At 44.8% G+C, this 23,318-nt stretch overlaps 1 protein-coding gene and 1 non-coding gene across 3 annotated transcripts in view; one reads left to right on the forward strand and one right to left on the reverse strand.

Moving 5' to 3' along the window:
• LOC139571399 (protein tweety homolog 2-like) overlaps positions 1 to 23,318 on the reverse strand; it is a 106,292-nt gene that overhangs the window by 13,583 nt on the left and 69,391 nt on the right. For both annotated transcript variants that reach the window (XM_071394229.1, XM_071394230.1), the window contains exons 5-6: positions 18,934 to 19,029; positions 8,916 to 8,988 (exon numbers count right to left, since the gene is read on the reverse strand). In XM_071394229.1, the coding sequence (XP_071250330.1) occupies positions 8,916 to 8,988; positions 18,934 to 19,029 (169 nt within the window). The remainder of the gene's footprint in view (positions 1 to 8,915; positions 8,989 to 18,933; positions 19,030 to 23,318) is intronic.
• trnaa-ugc (transfer RNA alanine (anticodon UGC)) lies at positions 5,774 to 5,846 on the forward strand. The gene has a single exon. It is a non-coding gene; the product is annotated as a tRNA-Ala (tRNA).

A 23,318-nucleotide genomic window follows, 5' to 3' on the forward strand; every position in this document is an offset into this window, starting at 1 on the left:
CACACACAGCTCATTTAACTGGGCCACACCATGCAGCCAGGATACAGCTTTCTAATGAGATCACAGCTTCCTCTTAATATAATGCAATCTCTGTCACACCGTAGTGACTACCAGTTACTGTTAGTTTATTGGTAAGCACCACACCTGTCCTTTATTATGGTCCTGGATGATTATTCTGGCAGTCACCATCCACCCACACCCACCCACACAAGGTTAATGGTGGCTAATCCCTGTGTTGACAGTAGTAACCCTAGCAGCCTAATTGTTAATGTACATTAGTAATTATCTATCTTGCCATTGTCAGACGTGAGAATGTTAGCTCCCAGGCACACAGTAATAGAGTAGACACTAAAAGGCTGATCCTAGATCAGCACTCCTACTCTGACACGTTACATATTCATCATCAATGCAGGAATTTATACGACCATCTTGGACAAAACAAGAGGTGAGATTGGTGTAGAAGCAGGAAGTGGTACGCCACAGAGCACCCTGTGATTTGTTCCAAACATTCTGACCTCAGTTTACCTCTAATCAAACCAGGCCTGTGCTTTTAGGCCAGATACAGAGTGTGTGTGTGTGTGTGTGTGTGTGTAATCAAACCCAGTATTTAAGTCTCAACTACAGTCTAAAATAAAACGTGCAATATTGAGATGGAATCTTTCCGTTCTGTTGTGGCCTGCAGCTAACCCTCTGGCTTATACACTATGCATTATCCACAATCCACAGCCCCAAGTCAAAACGAGGGGGGAACAACTTTCCATGATCCACAGCCCCAAGTCAAATCAGGGGGGGGCGACAACGACAACAAACGTACTGAAGAAAAAGGGAACACGACGAGCCTTAGGCGTGTGGTGACTCAGCAGCATCTATGCATTTGAAATATCCATCTTCCTGTATTATTAAGAACAGAGATTTACATGCATTCAGATGCTCAAAGATAGAAACATAGACTCACATGCATTCAGATGCTCAAAGATAGAAAAAGATTCACAAGCATTCAGATGTTTCAAGATAGAAACATAGACTCACATGCATTCAGATGCTCAAAGATAGAAAAAGATTCACAAGCATTCAGATGTTTCAAGATAGAAACATAGATTCACATGCATTCAGATGCTCCAAGATAGAAACATAGATTCACATGCATTCAGATGTTTCAAGATAGAAACAGAGAATCACATGCATCCAGATGCTCCAAGATAGAAACATAGATTCACATGCATCCAGATGTTTCAAGATAGAAACATAGACTCACATGCATTCAGATGCTCCAAGATAGAAACATAGATTCACATGCATCCAGATGTTTCAAGATAGAAACAGAGAATCACATGCATTCAGATGTTTCAAGATAGAAACATAGACTCACATGCATTCAGATGCTCCAAGATAGAAACATAGATTCACATGCATCCAGATGCTCCAAGATAGAAACAGAGAATCACATGCATTCAGATGCTCCAAGATAGAAACAGAGAATCACATGCATTCAGATGCTCCAAGATAGAAACATAGATTCACATGCATCCATATGCTCCAAGATAGAAACATAGATTCACATGCATCCAGATGCTCTAAGATAGAAACAGAGAATCACATGCATCCAGATGCTCCAAGATAGAAACATAGATTCACATGCATCCAGATGCTCCAAGATAGAAACATAGATTCACATGCATTCAGATGTTTCAAGATAGAAACATAGATTCACATGCATTCAGATGTTTCAAGATAGAAACATAGATTCACATGCATCCAGATGCTCCAAGATAGAAACATAGATTCACATGCATTCAGATGCTCCAAGATAGAAACATAGATTCACATGCATTCAGATGTTTCAAGATAGAAACATAGATTCACATGCATCCAGATGCTCCAAGATAGAAACATAGATTCACATGCATTCAGATGCTCTAAGATAGAAACAGAGAATCACATGCATCCAGATGCTCCAAGAGAGAAACATAGATTCACATGCATTCAGATGCTCCAAGATAGAAACAGAGAATCACATGCATCCAGATGCTCCAAGATAGAAACATAGATTCACATGCATTCAGATGCTCCAAGATAGAAACAGAGAATCACATGCATTCAGATGCTCCAAGATAGAAACAGAGAATCACATGCATTCAGATGCTCCAAGATAGAAACATAGATTCACATGCATTCAGATGCTCCAAGATAGAAACATAGATTCACATGCATTCAGATGCTCCAAGATAGAAACATAGATTCACATGCATCCAGATGCTCCAAGATAGAAACAGAGATTCACATGCATCCAGATGCTCCAAGATAGAAACATAGATTCACATGCATCCAGATGCTCCAAGATAGAAACATAGATTCACATGCATTCAGATGCTCCAAGATAGAAACATAGATTCACATGCATTCAGATGCTCCAAGATAGAAACAGAGAATCACATGCATTCAGATGCTCCAAGATAGAAACATCATCATCATTCGTTTCATAATCCCTGACAGAACATCATTGACTAGTTGGTTGTATAATGATGATGACAGATCTGGTTAACTATACACAGTCAACACAAAACATGAAGAACACCTTCCTAATATGAGTTGCAACAAATAGGGTCTAATCTAAAGATGATGTAAAATAGGGTCTAATCTAAAGATGATGTAAAATAGGGTCTAATCTAAAGATGATGTAAAATAGGGTGTAATCTAAAGATGATGTAAAATAGAGTCTAATCTAAAGATGATGTAAAATAGGGTCTAATCTAAAGATGATGTAAAATAGGGTCTAATCTAAAGATGATGTAAAATAGGGTCTAATCTAAAAATGATGTAAAATAGGGTCTAATCTAAAGATGATGTAAAATAGGGTCTAATCTAAAGATGATGTCAAATAGGGTCTAATCTAAAGATGATGTCAAATAGGGTCTAATCTAAAGATGATGTCAAATAGGGTCTAATCTAAAGATGATGTAAAATAGGGTCTAATCTAAAGATGATGTAAAATAGGGTCTAATCTAAAGATGATGTCAAATAGGGTCTAATCTAAAGATGATGTCAAATAGGGTCTAATCTAAAGATGATGTCAAATAGGGTCTAATCTAAAGATGATGTCAAATAGGGTCTAATCTAAAAATGATGTAAAATAGGGTCTAATCTAAAGATGATGTAAAATAGGGTCTAATCTAAAGATGATGTCAAATAGGGTCTAATCTAAAGATGATGTCAAATAGGGTCTAATCTAAAGATGATGTAAAATAGGGTCTAATCTAAAGATGATGTCAAATAGGGTCTAATCTAAAGATGATGTAAAATAGGGTCTAATCTAAAAATGATGTAAAATAGGGTCTAATCTAAAGATGATGTCAAATAGGGTCTAATCTAAAGATGATGTAAAGTAGGGTCTAATCTAAAGATGAGGTAAAATAGGGTCTAATCTAAAGATGATGTAAAATAGGGTCTAATCTAAAAATGATGTCAAATAGGGTCTAATCTAAAGATGATGTAAAGTAGGGTCTAATCTAAAAATGATGTAAAATAGGGTCTAATCTAAAGATGATGTAAAATAGGGTCTAATCTAAAGATGATGTAAAATAGGATCTAATCTAAAAATCATGTAAAATATGGTCTAATCTAAAGATGATGTAAAATAGGGTCTAATCTAAAAATGATGTAAAATAGGATCTAATCTAAAGATGATGTAAAATAGGGTCTAATCTAAAGATACACGAAAATATGTGTTTTTAGATCAAGGTTTTTAGATCAAGGTTAGAAAATGACAATTTATTGTAAAGTAGTTTGACAACCCTGTTTGTAAGCTTTAAAATGATATCAAACTCAACTGTTTACCTTTTCCAGTTATGAAGACATGGATGTGTCATGATAGGGTGGTGTAGGCAAAATGGGTCAACTTTGAGTACCTCTATCTCCTGAATGCTTTGGACCAAAAAGTCACTTTCTGACCACTTCTACCATAGGAAAATATGTATGGAAAGTTTCATTGAAATGAAAAGGGGTCCAAAAACCCAGCCCTTTCTCCTTTTCCAGCAGCCTCTTTACTGTCTCCAACTCCTTCTCCTCAGTGTTTGTCATACCGAGTTTAATCTGACTCAAGACAGACATCCAATCACATTTTTTTCAGACAGCAGTAAGGGGTAAGAAATGTTGGTTGAGAAAATACCCTCTCCATTCAAATCAAATTTTATTGGTCACATACACGTGTTTAGCAGATGTTATTGCGGGTGTAGCGAAATGATTGTGCTTCTAGTTCCGACAGTGCAGCCATATCTAACAAGTAATATCTAACAATTTCACACCATATACCTAATACACACAAATCTAGGTAAAGGAATGGAATTAAGAATATCTAAATATATGGAAGAGCAATGTCAGAGTCGCATAGACTTAGATACAGTAGAACAGTATAGAATACAGTATATACATATGAGATGAGTGTAAGATATGCAAGATATGTAAACATTATTAAAGTGACTAGTGTTCCATTTATTAAAGTGGCCAATGATTTCAAGTCTATGTATATAGGCAGCAGCCTCTCTGTGCTAGTAATGGCAATTTAACAGTTTGATGGCCTTGAGATAGAAGCTGTTTTTCAGTCTCTCGGTCCTAGCTTTGATGCATCTGTACTGACCTCGCTTTCTGGATGACAGCGGGGTGAACAGGCAGTGGCTCGGGTGGTTGATAGCCTTGATGATCTTTTTAGCCTTCCTGTGACATCGGGTGCTGTAGGTGTCCTGGAGGGCAGGTAGTTTGCCCCCGGTGATGCGTTGTGCAGACCGCACCACCCTCTGGAGAGCCCTGCGGGTGTGGGCGGTGCAGTTGCTGTACCAGGCGGTGATACAGCCCAACAGGATGATCTCAATTGTGCCTCTGTAAAAATGTGTGAGGGCTTTAGGTGACAAGCCACATTTCTTCAGCCTCCTAAGGTTGAAGAGGCGCTAATGCGCCTTCTTCACCATGCTGCCTGTGTGGGTGGACCATTTCAGTTTGTCAGTAATGTGTATGCCGAGGAACTTAAAACTTTCCACCTTTTCCACTGCTGTCCCATCAACGTGGATAGGCGGGTGCTCCCTCTGCTGTTTCCGGAAGTCCATGATCATCTCCTTTGTTTTGTTCACATTGAGTGAGAGGTTATTTTCCTGGCACCACACTCCCAGAGCCCTCACCTCCTCCCTGTAGGCTGTCTCGTCATTGTTGGTAATCAAGCGTACTACTGTTGTGTCGTCTGCAAACTTGATGATTGTGTGGTAGGCATGCTTGGCCATGCACTCATTGGTGAACAGGGAGTATGGGAGGGGGCTGAGCACGCACCCTTGTGGGGCCCCAGTGTTGAGGATCAGCGAAGTGGAGGTGTTGTTTCCTACCTTCACCACCTGGGGGCGGCCCGTCAGGAAGTCCAGGACCCAATTGCATAGGGCGGTATTCAGACCCAGGGCGTCAAGCTTAATGATGAGCTTGGAGGGTACTATGGTGTTGAATGCCAAGCTATAGTCAACAAACAGCATTCTTACATAGGTATTCCTCTTGTCCAGATGGAATAGGGCAGTGGGCAGTGTGATGCCGATTGCATCGTCTGTGGATCTATTGGGGCGGTAAGAAAATTGAAGTGGGTCTAGGGTGTCAGGTAGGGTGGAGGTGATATGATCCTTGACTAGTCTCTCAAAGCACATCATGATGACGGAAGTGAGTGCTACGGGGCGATAGTCGTTTAGCTCAGTTACCTTTGCATTCTTGGGCACAGGAACAATGGTGGCCATCTTGAAGTATGTAGTCCCGTGTGGCTCAGTTGGTAGAGCATGGCGCTTGCAACGCCAAGGTTGTGGGTTCAATTCCCACGGGGGGACCAGGATGAATATGTATGAACTTTCCAATGTGTAAGTCGCTCTGGATAAGAGCGTCTGCTAAATGACTTAAATGTAAATGTATGTGGCGACAGAAGACTGGGATAGGGAGGGATTGAATATGTCCGTAAACACACCAGCCAGCTGGTCTTTACATGATTTGAGGACGCAGCTAGTGATGCCGTCTGGGCCGGCAAGTGTTAACACGCTTAAATGTCTTACTCACGTTGGCCACGGAGAAGGAGAGCCCACAGTCCTTGGTAGCGGGCCGCGTCAGTGGCACTGTGTTATCCTCAAAGCGGGCAAAGAACGTGTTTAGCTTGTCCGGAAGCAAGACGTCGGTGTCCGCGACGTGGCTGGTTTTCCTTTTGTAGTCCGTAAGTGTCTGTAGACCCTGCCACATACGTTTCGTGTCTGAGCCGTTGAATTGTAACTCCACTTTGTCTCTATACTGATGTTTTGCCTGTTTGATTGCCTTGCAGGGGGAATGACTACTCTGTTTGTATTCTGCCATATTCCCAGTCACCTTGCCATGGTTAAATGTGGTGGTTCGCGCTTTCAGTTTTGCGCGAATGCTACCATCTATCCACAGTCTCTGGTTAGGGTAGGTTTTAACAGTCACAGTGGGTACAACATCTCTTATACACTTCCTGATAAACTCAGTCACCGTCTCAGTGTATCCGTCAATATTATTCTCGGAGGCTACCTGGAACATATCCCAGTCCGCGTAATCAAAACAATCTTGAAGTGTGGATTCCGATTAGTCAGACCAGCGTTGAATAGTCCTTAGCACCGGTACTTCCTGTTGGAGTTTCTGCCTATAAGAAAGGATGAGCAAAATGGAGCAATTGTTGAGTGTTTAAGCAGTGTGAGTACTAGCATCGATATGCTGATAGAATTTAGGCAGCCTTTTCCTCAAATTTGCTTTGTTAAAATCCCCAGCTACAATAAATGCAGCATCAGGATAATGTATATGGTTTCCAGTTTGAATAAAGTCCAGTGAAGTTCCTTGAGGGCCGTCGTGGTATAGTCTTGCGGGGGGATATACACGGCCGTGACTATAAACAAAGATAATTATTTTGGGAGATAATACGGTTGGCATTTGATTGTTGGGTGAAAAAAAGGACTTGAGTTCCTGTATGATGTCTCTCTGGAAAGAAACCCTTGCCCTGAGCTCGTCAACTTTATTATCCAGGGACTGAACATTAGCGAGTAATATACTCGGAAGCGATGGGTGCTGTGTGCGCCTCCTAAGTCGGACTAGAAGACCGCTCCGAGTACCTCTCCTTTGCCGGTGTTGTTTTGGGTCAGCCTCTGGAATCAGTTCAATTGCTCTGGGTGGTGCGAACAAAGGATCCACTTCGGGAAAGTTGTATTCCTGGTTCTAATGCTGTTACCACCGCTCTGATATCCAACAGTTCTTCCTGGCTGTATGTAATAACACATAACATTTTCTGGGCTAACAATGTAAGAAATAATACATAAAAAAACGAAATACTGCAAAGTTTGCTATGAACTAGATGCGAGGCAGCCCTCTCTGTCGGCGCCATCTTGATAGTACTATGCACTTGCAATAGTACTCGTCTATGTAAAAGCAATATGGCTTTATGCTAGCACATTGTGAATACGTATTCAGAGCACATATAAAGCCATATCCCTAAGGATTTCTGCCGGAAAACTATTCAATGTGATTTCTCTCAGACTCTCACATGCACGCACAGAGTATAGACGCACACACACACTCTACAAGAAGACTTTCAAAGTGAGAGTGAACACTTATGGCCCCAAAGCAATTTGTCTTAGCTGTCAGCCATGGTGAGAATTGATTAGCACAGTAACAGTTGGACATGGTCCTGAGTTGTTTCAAAATGGTGCCATATTCCCAAGATCAGGGCTCTCCAACCCTGTTCCTGGAGAGCTACCCCCTCTTGAAGGTTTTCACTCCAACCCTGTTCCTGGAGAGCTACCCCCTCTTGAAGGTTTTTTTCTCCAACCCTGTTCCTGGAGAGCTACCCCCTCCTGAAGGTTTTCACTCCAACCCTGTTCCTGGAGAGCTACCCTCCTGTAGGTTTTCAAGCCAACCCTGTTCCTGGAGAGCTACCCTCCGGTAGGTTTTCACACCAACCCTGTTCCTGGAGAGCTACCCTCCTGTAGGTTTTCACTCCAATAGTGTTCCTGGAGAGCTATCCTCCTGTATGTTTTCACTCTAACCATGTTCCTGGAGAGCTATCCTCCTGTATGTTTTCACTCTAACCATGTTCCTGGAGAGCTATCCTCCTGTAGGTTTTCACTCTAACCCTGTTCCTGGAGAGCTACCCTCCTGTAGGTTTTCACTCTAACCCTGTTCCTGGAGAGCTACCCTCCTGTAGGTTTTCACTCTAACCCTGTTCCTGGAGAGTTACCCTCCTGTGCGTTTTCACTCTAACCCTGTTCCTGGAGAGCTACCATCTTGTAGGTTTTCACTCTAACCCTGTTCCTGGAGAGCTATCCTCCTGTAGGTTTTCACTCTAACCCTGTTCCTGGAGAGTTACCCTCCTGTGCGTTTTCACTCTAACCCTGTTCCTGGAGAGCTACCATCCTGTGCGTTTTCACTCTAACCCTGTTCCTGGAGAGCTACCATCTTGTAGGTTTTCACTCTAACCCTGTTCCTGGAGAGCTATCCTCCTGTAGGTTTTCACTCTAACCCTGTTCCTGGAGAGCTATCCTCCTGTAGGTTTTCACTCTAACCCTGTTCCTGGAGAGCTACCCTCCTGTGCGTTTTCACTCTAACCCTGTTCCTGGAGAGCAACCGTCCTGTAGGTTTTCACTCCAACCCTGTTCCTGGAGAGCTACCATCTTGTAGGTTTTCACTCCAACCCTGTTCCTGGAGAGCAACCGTCCTGTAGGTTTTCACTTTAAACCCATTTGTAACTAACCTGGTTCAGCTTATCAACCAGCACATTTTTAGAATCAGGTGCTCTAGATTAGGGTTGGAGAGGGTAGCTCTGGATGGCAGGATCCGGCTGTATGTTTGACACCCCTGGGGTATAGGGTTCCATTTGGAACGCAGGCCTCAGAGTCAAATTCCCTCACCACAGCAGTGGCCAGGTCAGCTCCCAGAGACGCCCAGCTCAGGATCAACGTCAGCACCCCAAACACCATCATACTGCAGGGTCACAGAGAGAGAAAGGTATAGTATTATTACACTGTTTATAACACACTATAATAATTATAACACTGGCCAACAAACATTAGAACTCTTCAAATTGCTATAGCCACAGTGTAGTCATCAAGTATGCAGTCATCAAGGATGTGATAATCAAAGATGATGTCATCATTAGTGATGGGGCAATATCTTGAACATCAAATCGTAATAAAATCATAGCATCGAATCACAAAACATATCATATCGGTCCCTCAGTATGGTGATAATATGGTATGGTGAGGTCCCTCAGTATGGTGATAATAAGGTATGGTGAGGTCCCTCAGTATGGTGATAATAAGGTATGGCGAGGTCACCTCAGTATGGTGATAATATGGTATGGTGAGGTCCCTCAGTATGGTGATAATAAGGTATGGCGAGGTCACCTCAGTATGGTGATAATATGGTATGGTGAGGTCCCTCAGTATGGTGATAATATGGTATGGTGAGGTCCCTCAGTATGGTGATAATACGGTGTGGTGAGGTCCCTCAGTATGGTGATAATATTGTATGGTGAGGTCCCTCAGTATGGTGATAATATGGTATGGTGAGGTCCCTCAGTATGGTGATAATATGGTATGGTGAGGTCCCTCAGTATGGTGATAATACGGTTTGGTGAGGTCCCTCAGTATGGTGATAATATGGTATGGTGAGGTGCTTCAGTATGGTGATAATATGGTATGGTGAGGTCCCTCAGTATGGTGATAATAAGGTATGGTGAGGTCCCTCAGTATGGTGATAATATGGTATGGTGAGGTCCCTCAGTATGGTGATAATATGGTATGGTGAGATCCCTCAGTATGGTGATAATAAGGTATGGTGAGTTCCCTCAGTATGGTGATAATATGGTATGGTGAGGTCCCTCAGTATGGTGATAATAAGGTATGGTGAGGTCCCTCAGTATGGTGATAATAAGGTATGGCGAGGTCCCTCAGTATGGTGATAATATGGTATGGTAAGGTCCCTCAGTATGGTGATAATACGGTTTGGTGAGGTCCCTCAGTATGGTGATCATATGGTATGGTGAGGTCCCTCAGTATGGTGATAATACGGTTTGGTGAGGTCCCTCAGTATGGTGATAATATGGTATGGTGAGGTCCCTCAGTATGGTGTTAATAAGGTATGGTGAGGTCACTCAGTATTGTGATAATAAGGTATGGTGAGGTCCCTCAGTAAGTGATAATATGGTGTGGTGAGGTCCCTCAGTATGGTGATATTGTATGGTGAGGTCCCTCAGTATGGTGATAATATGGTATGGTGAGGTCCCTCAGTATGGTGATAATACGGTTTGGTGAGGTCCCTCAGTATGGTGATAATATGGTATGGTGAGATCCCACAGTATGGTGATAATACGGTTTGGTGAGGTCCCTCAGTATTGTGATAATATGGTGTGGTGAGGTCCCTCAGTATGGTGATAATATGGTATGGTGAGATCCCTCAGTATGGTGATAATATGGTATGGTGAGGTCTCTCAGTATGGTGATAATACGGTTTGGTGAGGTCCCTCAGTATGGTGATCATATGGTATGGTGAGGTCCCTCAGTATGGTGATAATATGGTATGGTGAGGTCCCTCAGTATGGTGATAATATAGTATGGTGAGGTCCCTCAGTATGGTGATAATATTGTATGGTGAGGTCTCTCAGTATGGTTATAATATGGTATGGTGAGATCCCTCAGTATGGTGATAATATGGTATGGTGAGGTCCCTCAGTAAGGTGATAATATAGTATGGTGAGGTCCCTCGGTATGGTGATAATATGGTATGGTGAGATCCCTCAGTATGGTGATAATATGGTATGGTGAGGTCCCTCAGTATGGTGATAATATGGTGTGGTGAGGTCCCTCAGTATGGTGATAATATTGTATGGTGAGGTCCCTCAGTATGGTGATAATATGGTGTGGTGAGGTCCCTCAGTATGGTGATAATATCGTATGGTGAGGTCCCTCAGTAAGGTGATAATATGGTATGGTGAGGTCCCTCAGTATGGTGATAATATGGTATGGTGAGGTCCCTCAGTATGGTGATAATATAGTATGGTGAGGTCCCTCAGTATGGTGATAATATTGTATGGTGAGGTCTCTCAGTATGGTGATAATATGGTATGGTGAGGTCCCTCGGTATGGTGATAATATGGTATGGTGAGATCCCTCAGTATGGTGATAATATGGTATGGTGAGATCCCTCAGTATGGTGATAATATGGTATGGTGAGGTCCCTCAGTATGGTGATAATATGGTGTGGTGAGGTCCCTCAGTATGGTGATAATATTGTATGGTGAGGTCCCTCAGTATGGTGATAATATGGTGTGGTGAGGTCCCTCAGTATGGTGATAATATTGTATGGTGAGGTCCCTCAGTATGGTGATAATATGGTGTGGTGAGGTCCCTCAGTATGGTGATAATATTGTGTGGTGAGGTCCCTCAGTATGGTGATAATATTGTATGGTGAGGTCCCTCAGTATGGTGATAATATGGTGTGGTGAGGTCCCTCAGTATGGTGATAATATTGTATGGTGAGGTCCCTCAGTATGGTGATAATATGGTGTGGTGAGGTCCCTCAGTATGGTGATAATATGGTATGGTGAGGTCCCTCAGTATGGTGATAATATGGTATGGTGAGGTCCCTCAGTATGGTGATAATATGGTGTGGTGAGGTCCCTCAGTATGGTGATAATATTGTATGGTGAGGTCCCTCAGTATGGTGATAATATGGTGTGGTGAGGTCCCTCAGTATGGTGATAATATTGTATGGTGAGGTCCCTCAGTAAGGTGATAATATCGTATGGTGAGGTCTGGGCTGTTAACTCTGCCTCGCCATTCAAAAGTCCTCTCTTCGGAGACGGCGAAAGCTCTGTAGTGAACAGCATATGAAGAGGAGGAGAGATGTCAGGGCGCATCATCTCTGTTGTCCTCCAGTCGATAACAGCCTCTTTACGACTTCATGATGCAGGCAATGAGACATGCATCCTGTCAGCTCCCTCCAAACCATCCCCCATGGACAGACAATAGGAAATGCATTTCTCTGCCCCTCTCGGTCCCCCACTCACTCCAATCCACCCCCTCTCCACTTATGAACTAATACCTTCAGGAAATTACATCATCACCATGTGACCACAATCTTGTTGTGCAGTGAAAACGTGTGTGTTTGTGTGCATATACATTGTGTGTGTCTACGTACACTACCGGTCAAAAGTTTTAGAACACCTTATTTGTATTATTTTCAACATTGTAGAATACTAGTGAAGAGATCAAAACCATGAAATAACACATATGGAATGAAGTAGTAACCAAAAAAGTATGACAAGGTGAGACAGGGAGCACAGAGGGCCAAGATGAGTTACATGCTTACTATATGCTGAGTGTGTATGATGTGTGTGTATTTGTATTTGTATTTATTATAGATCCCCATTAGCTCCTGCCAAAGCAGCAGCTACGCTTCTTGGGGTCTGGCTAAATTAAAGCAGTAAACATGTATTAATCACATCTTTACTAATGCTGCAGAAACGTGCTTGAAAGCAGTATCCAGATCTATCAGATGTAGTGATCACAATATAGTAGCCATATCTAGGAAAATCTAAGTTCCAAAGGCTGGGCCTAATATAGTGTATAAGAGGTCATACAATAAGTTTTGTAGTGATTCCTGTGTTGTTGATGTAAAGAATATTTGTTGGTTTGCGGTGTGTAATGGGGAGCAAACACAATTTTCCCCAAAACTTTACGAAGGGTTGGTCACAGGCTGATTGGTCGGCTATTTGAGCCAGTAAGGGGGCTTTACTATTCTTAGGTAGCGGAATGACTTTTGCTTCCCTCCAGGTCTGGGGACACACACTTTCCAGTAGGCTTGAATTGAAAATATGGCAAATAGGAGGAGCAATATCATCCGCTATTATCCTCAGTAATCCATCCAAACTGTCAGACCCCAGGGGCTTGTCATTGTTGGTAGACAACAATAATTTTTCCACACTCACAATTCCAAATTACAATGCTTGTCTTTCATAATTATGTCAGATATACTTGGATGTGTAGTGTCAGCGTTTCTTGCTGGCATGTCATGCCTAAGTTTGCTAATCTTGCCAATAAAAAAAATCATTAAAGCAGTTGGCAATATCAGTGAGTTTTGTGTTGAATGAGCCATCTGATTCAATGAATGATGGAGCTGAGTTTTACTTTTGTGCTTTAAAGCTTTTTACTATCATTCTTTATATAATTTATTTTTGGTTTCATAGTGTAGTTTTTTATTTTGTTTAGTTACATGATTTCTCTATTTGCAGTATGTTTGCCAATCGGTTGTGCAGCCAGACTTATTTGAAATTTATTTTGCCTCATCCCTCTCAACCATACAAGTTTTCAATTCCTCATCAATCCACGAGGATTTAACAGTTTCTACAGTCATTGCATTAATGGGTGCATGCTTATTAGCAACTGGAATAAGCAATTTCATAAATGTGTCAAGTACAACATGTGTTTGCTCCTCATTACACATCACAAACTAACACATATTCTTTACATCAACAACACAGGAATCACTACAAAACTTATTGTATGACCTCTTATACACTACATTAGGCCCAGCCTTTGGAACTTAGATTTTCCTAGATATGGCTACTATATTGTGATCACTACATCGGATGGATCTGGATACTGCTTTCAAGCACATTTCTGCAGCATTAGTAAAGTTGTGATTAATGAAATCATCAACATGCATTAATGTGCTGTTTGTAACTACCCTGGTAGGTTGACTGATAACCTGAACCAGGTTGCAGGCACTGGTTATAGTTTGAAGCTTTTTTTGAGTGGCCAGCATGATGAAACCTCTCTGTTGATATCACATAAATAATCAAGCATTTCACACATGTTATCCAGATACTGACTGTAAGCACTTGGTGGTCTATAGCAGCTTCCCACAGGAATGGGCTTTAGGTGAGGCAGATGAACCTGTAGCCATATTACTTCAACAGTAGTTAACATGAGATCCTCTCTAATCTTTACAGGAATGTGGTTCTGAATATAAACAGCAACACCTCTACCACTGGCATTTCTGTATTTTCTGTAAATGTTATAACCTTGTATTGCTACCACTGTATCATCAAAGTGCATTTCTGGACTTCCTACTAGGGCACACAGCCTCAGTGCTAACAGCATACATCTGGTTCACAGTCAGAGTATCCCGTCTACTACACACGACGTTACTCCAACGTATCCAGTGACCACCAGAGACATTCTTCAAAGGACAGAGGACTCGGGTTGGCGATACGGTCTTCCATCTACCACCAACCTACTGAAGCGCAGCTCAGAGTAAATATTTATTGCATTTTCCTTCTTCAAATGGGCGGTAATTTAGAATGCATAAGATACTGTATTTACGATAACACAGCTTCGCCTATGTTCCAGTCTCCCTCTCTTTCACTAAAATCCCGCCCCTTTTCTTTGTGTAACAAGCTGTCATATCTATTCTGCCCGCTAGGGACGTTTTCCTTTATGACGGCACTTTGTGATCAAGTTATGATTTAATTGTGTAAGTGTGATTCTGTGTGATTAGTTAGGTATTTAGTAAATAAATAAACCCAATTTTGTATTGCTGATTCAACTTGTTAGCCAGGATTCTTGCAGATAACCAAGGATTTACCACTTTCAGATGAGACTGAATAAAATGACGATTAATGTGACTGCTATGGATGTAAAATATTACTAAATCTTTAAGAGTTTATTCGGAAGATAACAGCTCTATAAATATTATTTTGTGGTGTCCCTCTCTAGTTAATTAACATTTACATGATTAGTTCAATCAGGTAATATTTATTATGGAGAAATTATTTTATAGAATAGCATGTCATAGCAATTAATCTGGCATAGCCAAAGACACGACACTACATACAATAGCTGTAGGATCAGCAGAGCCATTCAGGGCAGTCAGAGGGACATCAATTAGGTTACTTACATTGTGTCTACCAATGCCCCTGGTATAATGTACATTTGCTAAAGCATTATGATGACTCAGCGACACAATGGTCGGAATTAACTGAGCTGGGCTTGGGTCATTGATAAGTCATTGTTCCAACACAGACTTATAATGCTATGAAAGGATCCATGAACCCAAATGATTCGGGTGTATCCCATCCTCCTTATAAAAGGTGTTTTATTTACAAAAGGTATCGAAATTGTCAACAAAAGTTACACCCATTGAACTGCAATAATCATGTAGCCAGTTGTGAAGAGAAAGAATCCTGCTAAACGTTCAATGCCACAATTCAGAGAGGACACAGGACCAGATATGATGGGTCTTTTATTAGTGTCTAGCAGAGAGTCAATCAGCTCTTTGAAATCCAGTTTCAACTGTTCAAAGCTGCCCTTCAAAATGTCATTAAAACCCACATGGACTATGATGGAATCGATGTCCATGTCCTGGTGTAGTACATACGGGAGCAGCTTAGTAATGTCATTTACACGAGCTCCGGGATAGGACATTGTTTTTGCACCAGGGACAGTCACATTTCTTACCATGGAGCTGCCCAAAATCACAGCTGGCGAGAAAGACGAGGAAATCCACCCACTCCCACGCTTCACAGGATGGTGCAGGCCTCTGATAGATGGAGTAGCCCTGCTCAATCCAGAGCAGGGACGGAAGGTTGCCGACGTCGACTTCGAAATCGTAGGGGAAGGAGTTGGAATAGGCACAATAGCCGCAGACACAGGTACCCCCCCCAGTGACGAAGGTGCAGGAAGATCAGGCTCCAGGGTGGCGAAATTATTAGTTGTTTGTATCTGCTCCGGGCCTCTCGTTGGGAGTCTAGACAGCTTTGCGGGAGGCCGCTGTCTTCCCCGGCTCGTGACATGCGACCATCGTCGATTGCTGTGCTCCTTCTTGCTGTGCTCCTTCGACTCCACTATCAGATGGGGAGGAGAGGCAGGAGATGGCTCCCCTGGTGAACGAACTCCAGCCAACACCGGCCAGTCGGATAACGACAAGACGGAGATGCATCCAACATGCACGAACGCCATTCAGCCACAGGCGTAGAAAAGGTAAACACTCCACTCTGTGTTTCCCCCAGTTTCTTACGTAGGCTGGCGACCTGCGTGATCAAGGAAGCCACCTCAAGCCTATAATCCTCGACAAGCAAACAATTGCCACATTGGAACTCTGAACGATCCAGTTTGTCCCTAACAAACGTAGTAGATACAGCTCCTACAGCACTGGAAACCTTCATTTTTTTGGCACCCCCCTTTGGGTTGTGCGGTGGGGGAGATCTTCGTGGGCTATACTCGGCCTTGTCTCAGGATGGTAAGTTGATGGTTGGAGATATCCCTCTAGTGGTGTGGGGGCTGTTCTTTTTTCAAAGTGGGCGGGGTTATATCCTGTCTGTTTGGCCCTGTCCGGGGGTATCGTCGGACAGGGCCACAGTGTCTCCTGACCCCTCCTGTCTCAGACTCTAGTATTTATGCTCCAGTAGTTTATGTGTCGGGGGGCTAGAGTCAGTCTGTTTTATCTGGAGTATTTCTCCGGTCTTATCCAGTGTCCTGTGTGAATTTAAGTTCTCTCTCTCTCTCTCTCTCTCTCTCTCTGAGGACCTGAGCCCTAGGATCATGCCCCAGGACAACCTGGCCTGATGACTCCTTGCTGTCCCCAGTTCACCTGGTCATGCTGCTTGACAAAACAGGTCAAGTGTTAACTTGCTACAGTATATTAACGCTCTAGGAAGTCTGGGGTGGTTCTTGAAATGGCAGTTATGGCATGACTACAAGTCAATTCAATCAACCACAAATGTATGGTTCTTGGAAATGGGCATGGCAAATCTCCAAGCAGGCAATTCCACGACAGCCCAAACAATACTTTAAAGAATTGAACAGAACAGTAACAGGGGCAGAACAGTAACAGAACAGTAACAGGGGCAGAACAGTAACAGAACAGTAACAGGGGCAGAACAGTAACAGAACAGTAACAGGGGCAGAACAGTAACAGGGGCAGAACAGTAACAGGGGCAGAACAGTAACAGAGCAGTAACAGGGACAGAACAGTAACAGAACAGTAACAGAAGTAACAGAACAGTAACAGAAACAGAACAGTAACAGGGACTGAACAGTAACAGTAACAGAGCAGTTAGAGGGACAGAACAGTAACAGAAAAGTAACAGAAGTAACAGGGACAGAACAGTAACAGAACGGTAACAGAACTGTAACAGAAAGGTAACAGAAGTAACAGGGATAGAACAGTAACAGGGACTGAACAGTAACAGTAACAGAGCAGTAACAGGGACAGAACAGTAACATAAAAGTAAAAGAAGTAACAGGGACAGAAGAGTAACAGGGACAGAACAGTAACATGGAGAGAAGAGTAACAGGGATAGAACAGTAACAGAACAGGGACAGAATAGGGTTAGAACAGGAACAGAGCAGTAAAAGGGACAGAACAGTAACAGGTGCAGAACAGTAGCAGACCAGTAGCAGACCAGTAACAGGGACAGAACAGTAACAGTACCAGAGCAGTAACAGGGACAGAACAGTAACAGAACTGTAACAGGGACAGAACAGTAACAGAACAAGGACAGAATAGTGACAAGAATGAAACAGTAGCAGAACAGTAACAGAGACAGAACAGTAACAGTGATAGAACAGTAACAGGGATAGAACAGTAACAGGGACTGAACAGTAACAGAACAAGGACAGAATAGTGACAAGAATAGAACAGTAGCAGAACAGTAACAGAGACAGAACAGTAACAGGGACAGAACAGTAACAGAACAGTAACAGGGACAGAACAGTAACAGTGATAGAACAGTAACAGGGACAGAACAGTAACAGGGACAGAACAGTAACAGGGACAGAACAGTAACAAGAATAGAACAGTAGCAGAACAGTAACAGAACAGTAACAGGGTCAGAACTGTTACAGGGTCAGAACAGTAACAGGGATAGGAAAGTAACAGAGACAGAACAGTAACAGGGGCAGAACAGTAACAGGGATAGAACAGAGACAGAACAGTAACAGGGACAGAACAGTAACAGGGACTGAACAGTAACAGTAACAGAGCAGTAACAGGGACAGAACAGTAACAGAAGTAACAGGGATAGAACAGTAATAGGGACAGAACTGTAACAGGGACCAAATGGTAACATGGACAGAACAGTAACAGGGATAGGACAGTAACAGGGATAGGACAGTAACAGAACAGGGACAGAATAGGAATAGAAAAGTAAAATAAGTAACAGGGACAGAACAGTAACATGGACAGAAGATTAACAGGGATAGAACAGTAACAGAACAGGGACAGAATAGGATTAGAACAGGAACAGAACAGTAAAAGGGACAGAACAGTAACAGGTGCAGAACAGTAGCAGACCAGTAACAGTAACAGAGCAGTAACAGGGATAGGACAGTAACAGGGATAGGACAGTAACAGAACAGGGACAGAATAGGAATAGTAACAGGGACAGAACAGTAACAGGGACAGAATAGTAACAGAGCAGTAACAGGGACAAAACAGTAACATAAAAGTAACAGAAGTAACAGGGACAGAACAGTAACAGGGACAGAACGGTAACAGGGACAGAACTGTAACAGGGATAGAACATTAACAGGGGCAGAACAGTAACAGGGATAGAACAGTAACAGGGATAGAACAGTAACAGAACAGGGACAGAATAGGAATTGAACAGGAACAGAACAGTGAAAGGGACAGAATAGTAATAGGGACGTAACAGTAACAGAGCAGTAACAGGGACAGAACAGTAACAGAAAATTAACAGAAGTAACAAGGGCAGAACAGTAGCAGGGATCGAACAGTAACAGAACAGGGACAGAACAGTAACAGGGACAGAACAGGGACAGAACAGTAACAGGGACAGGACAGTAACAGAACAATAACAAGGTCAGAACAGGGACAAAACAGTAACAGGGGCGGTAGGCTACTCACGTTGTCAGCAGCCAGCGAGACTGTTTGGCTAGGCCCAGGCAAGCCGCCAGACAGATCACCAGATCTAGAATCAGTAGCAGCAGGTAGGTGAGCCACCTAGAGGACACAGAGGAAATGACAGACAGACAGAGACAGACAGTCAGTGTAACAGATCTAGAATGAGTTACAGCAGGATCCTAGAGGACACAGAGGGAATGACAGACAGTCAGTGACAGACAGTCAGTGTAACAGATCTAGAATGAGTTACAGCAGGATCCTAGAGGACACAGAGGGAATGACAGACAGTCAGTGACAGGCAGTCAGTATAACAGATCTAGAATGAGTTACAGCAGGATCCTAGAGGACACAGAGGGAATGACAGACAGTCAGTGACAGTTCTCTTTTCTTCCTTGATTTACTCCTATGGGTTCACTCAATATGGCCGCAGGTCCAACCATCACAGTATTCCTATTCTTACAGTAATGTGCAGAGGGAGCAGCCAACCACATTTCAACCCAAATGAGAGTCCGCTGGCTTGCCCATGTCTCTAGCTTACACAGAACTGGCTGACACTTTACCCCAATAGGATGCATACCGTGTGTGCGTCTGTGTCAGTGTATGAATAGACATGGTGTAGGCTGTGTGTGTACTTGTTATCGTTACTTTTTGCTGATGATGTAAATCTGTGTGTAGGTGTATGCATATGTGTGTGAGAAGAAGATGTAGCCTTAGTCAATGTGTGTGTGTGTTCCGTGCCCTCTCCTGATGCCATCTGCTCCAGTCAGAACAGAAGCAGTGCTATGCAGTAGCTGTGCTCAGTGGTCTCTGGCTGGGGCACAAATCCAGTCCAGATGGTTTACTAATGGATGAGCTCAAATCCATATGCATGAATATGTAATGCTCTGAAAGCTATGACTACGTCCGTCCGTCCACCTCTCGCTCCCCCCCTCTCTCTCTCTATTCTATCCATCTCTCTCCGTCTCTCATATTACGCTCTCTCTCCTCCACCCCCCCTCTAATCTCTGGGCAGCCAGAGGATAGTACAGTACATGTTCAGCAGGGGGCTGGACACCATCACATGCTGGACACCATCACAGGCTGAACACCATCACAGGGAATTGGATCCATGTATAACAACTCGCTGAATGTGGAGGTTCTCCGCACCTCAGACTGCTGGAGAGGACCAGCCACCACCGGCCTGAGGAGAGACACATGGACCGAGGGATTAATACGATAATCAGGGGGGAGTTGTAACCTATAACAAATCTCGTTCAGTCTCCTCAGGACTTTAAATGGCCACACAAACCGCGGACCCGGCAGGGCAGGCGAAGGGGTAGGTTTCGGGTCGAGAGCCAGACCCGGTCCTCACTGCGGTGGCGGTCGGCACTCGCCTTCTGCCGCCTGATGGCCCACTGTAGACGCACATGGGCAGCGTCCCATGTCTCCTCCGAGTGCCGAAACCATTCATCCACCGAAGGAGCCTCGATCTGGCTCTGATGCCACGGTGCCAGGACCGGCTGATAACCTAGCACACACTGAAAAGCAGTGTGTAGAGCCGTAGGGAGACCGGGCAAAAAGGAAGGAGACGGCAGGACTTAGAAAACCGATCCACAACAACCAGGATCGTGGTGTTACCCCGTGACGGGGGAAGATCCGTCACGAAATCCACCGATAGGTGTGACCACGGCCGTTGTGGAACGGGAAGGGGTTGTAATTTCCCTCTGGGCAGGTGTCTGGGTGCCTTGCACTGGGCGCACACCGAGCAGGAAGAAACATAAACCCTCACGTCCTAACGTGGGCCACTAACGTGGGCCACCATACAAAACTTCCCAGTAAGACAGCGCACTGTACGACCGATGCCAGGATGACCAGAAGAGGGTGACGTGTGGGCCCAACAGATCAAACGATGGCGGACATCAGACGGAACGTACAGACGCCCAACTGGACACTGTGCGGGAGTGGGCTCTGTACGTGACGCCTGCTCGATGTCTGTATCCACCTCCCATACCACCGGTGCCACCAGGCAAGAAGCCGGAATTATGGGAGTGGGATCCGCGGACCGCTCCTCTGTGGCATACATCCGGGACAGCGCATCTGCCTTCACGTTCTGGGAACCTGGTCTGTATGATAGGGTGAAAACAAAGCGGGTGAAAAGGGTTCAGTCTCCTCGCCACCCGGATGTACTCCAGATTGCGGTGGTCAGTCCAAATGAGGAAAGGGTGTCTAGCCCCCTCAAGCCAATGTCTCCACGCCTTCAGAGCTCCGACAACAGCCAACAGCTCCCGGTCCCCCACATCATAGTTTCGCTCCGCCGGACTGAGCCTCTTCGAAAAGAAAGCACAGGGGCGGAGCTTTAGTGGCGTACCCGAGCGCTGAGACAGCACAGCTCCTATCCCAGCCTCGGACGCGTCTACCTCTACTATGAAGGCCAAGGAGGGATCAGGATGAGCCAGCACGGGAGCCGAGGTAAACATAGCCTTCAGGTGACTAAAAGCCCTGTCCGCCCCAGCTGACCACTGCAGTCGCACCAGTCCCCCCTTCAGCAAGGAGGTAATGGGAGCCGTGACCTGACCAAAGCACCGGATAAACCTCCGGTAGTAGTTGGTAAACCTTAAGAACCGCTGCACCTCCTTTACCGTGGTTGGAGACGGCCAATTACGTACGGCTGCAATGCGGTCACTCTCCATCTCCACCCCTGACGCGGAAAGGCGGTACCCTAGAAAGGAGACGGACTGTTGGAAGAACAGACATTTTTCAGCCTTGACGTACAGGTCATGCTCCAACAGTCGACCAAGCACCCTGCGTACCAGGGACACATGCTCGGCACGTGTAGCGGAGAATATTAGAATGATGGAGCATTCATCAACCCGTACGGCATGACGAGGAACTCATAGTGCCCAGAAGTGGTACTAAATGCCGTCTTCCACTCATCCGCCGCCCGGATATGCACCAGGTTGTAAGCGCTCCTGAGATCCAATTTTGTGAAGAAGCGCGCCCTGTGCAATGACTCTGTCACACTGGCTATGAGAGGTAGCGGGTAACTGTACTTTACCGTGATCTGATTAAGACCTCGATAGTCAATACACGGAAGTAAACTTCTATCCTTCTTCTTCAAAAAAAAAAGAAACTCGAGGAGGCAGGTGAAATGGAAGGCCGAATGTATCCCTGTCCCAGAGATTCGGTGACATATGTTTCCATAGCCGCCGTCTCCTCCTGTGACAGAGGATACAAGCTGCTGCGTCTGCGTCTACCAAGAGATTTATCACACAATCCCCCCGTCAATGGGGTGGTAATTGAGTCGCCTTCTTTTTACAGAAGGCGAGTGCCAAATAGGCATATTCGGGGGGAATGTGCATGGTGGCGACCTGGTTTGGACTTTCCACCGTAGTTGCACCTAAGGAAACACCTACACACCTCCCTGAGCACTGACGGGACCATCCCTTGAGAGCGCTCTGTTGCCACGAAATAGTGGGGTCATTTGAGGCCAACCAGGGAAGGCCCAACACAACAGGAAACGCAGGAGAGTCGATCAGAAAGAGACTAATTCTCTCCTCATGACCCTCCTGCGTTATCATACAGAGTGGAGCTGTGACCTCCCTAATTAGCCCCGACCCCAAAGGACGACTATCTAAGGCATGTACAGGGAAGGGAACATCAACAGGAACAATAGGGATCCCTAATCTACGTGCAAAGGAACGGTCAATAAAGTTCCCAGCCGCGCCTGAACGACTAGCGCCTTATGCTGGGAATGCGGGGAAAGCTCAGGAAATTCTATAAACCATCCACATGTGCGCAACAAGGAGCTCTGGGTGAGTCGGGTGCCTACTCACCTGGGATGATCCACCAGCGCTCCGCCTGCTACCTCGACTCCCTGGGGAACCTCCCCAGCACCGACCAGCAGTGTGCCCTCTGCGGCCACAGATGGTGCAGGGAATGGTCCCCCCTCCGGTCCCCCTCATTGCAGCACCTCCCAGCTCCATCGGCGTTGGATCGGAAGTGCTGGGGGATGGAACTGACGGACCCCGATCCGGACGTCCGCGGGAGGCCAACAGGTTATCCAGCCGGATGGATAGGTCCACCAGCTCGTCAAGCTTAAGGGTGGTGTCCCTGCAGGCTAGCTCCCTGCGAACGTCCTCACTTAAACTACACCTGCAGTGTTCGATCAGGGCCCGCTCATTCCATCCCGCGCCGGCGGCCAGAGTGCGAAAGTCCAGCGCGAACTCTTGTGCGCTCCTCATCCCCTGTCTGAGATGATATAGTCGTTCCCCCGCCGCTCTCCCTTCAGGTGGATGATCGAAAACCGCCCGGCAGCGGCGGGTGAAATCTTCATAATCGTCCAACGCCGGTCCTTCTCTTCCCCAGATGGCGTTGGCCCATTCCAGTGCTTTACCGTCAGACAGGAGATG

This window comes from Salvelinus alpinus, chromosome 3 (genome assembly GCF_045679555.1).
Source record: "Salvelinus alpinus chromosome 3, SLU_Salpinus.1, whole genome shotgun sequence".
In the NCBI taxonomy this organism is placed as follows: Eukaryota; Metazoa; Chordata; class Actinopteri; order Salmoniformes; family Salmonidae; genus Salvelinus; species Salvelinus alpinus.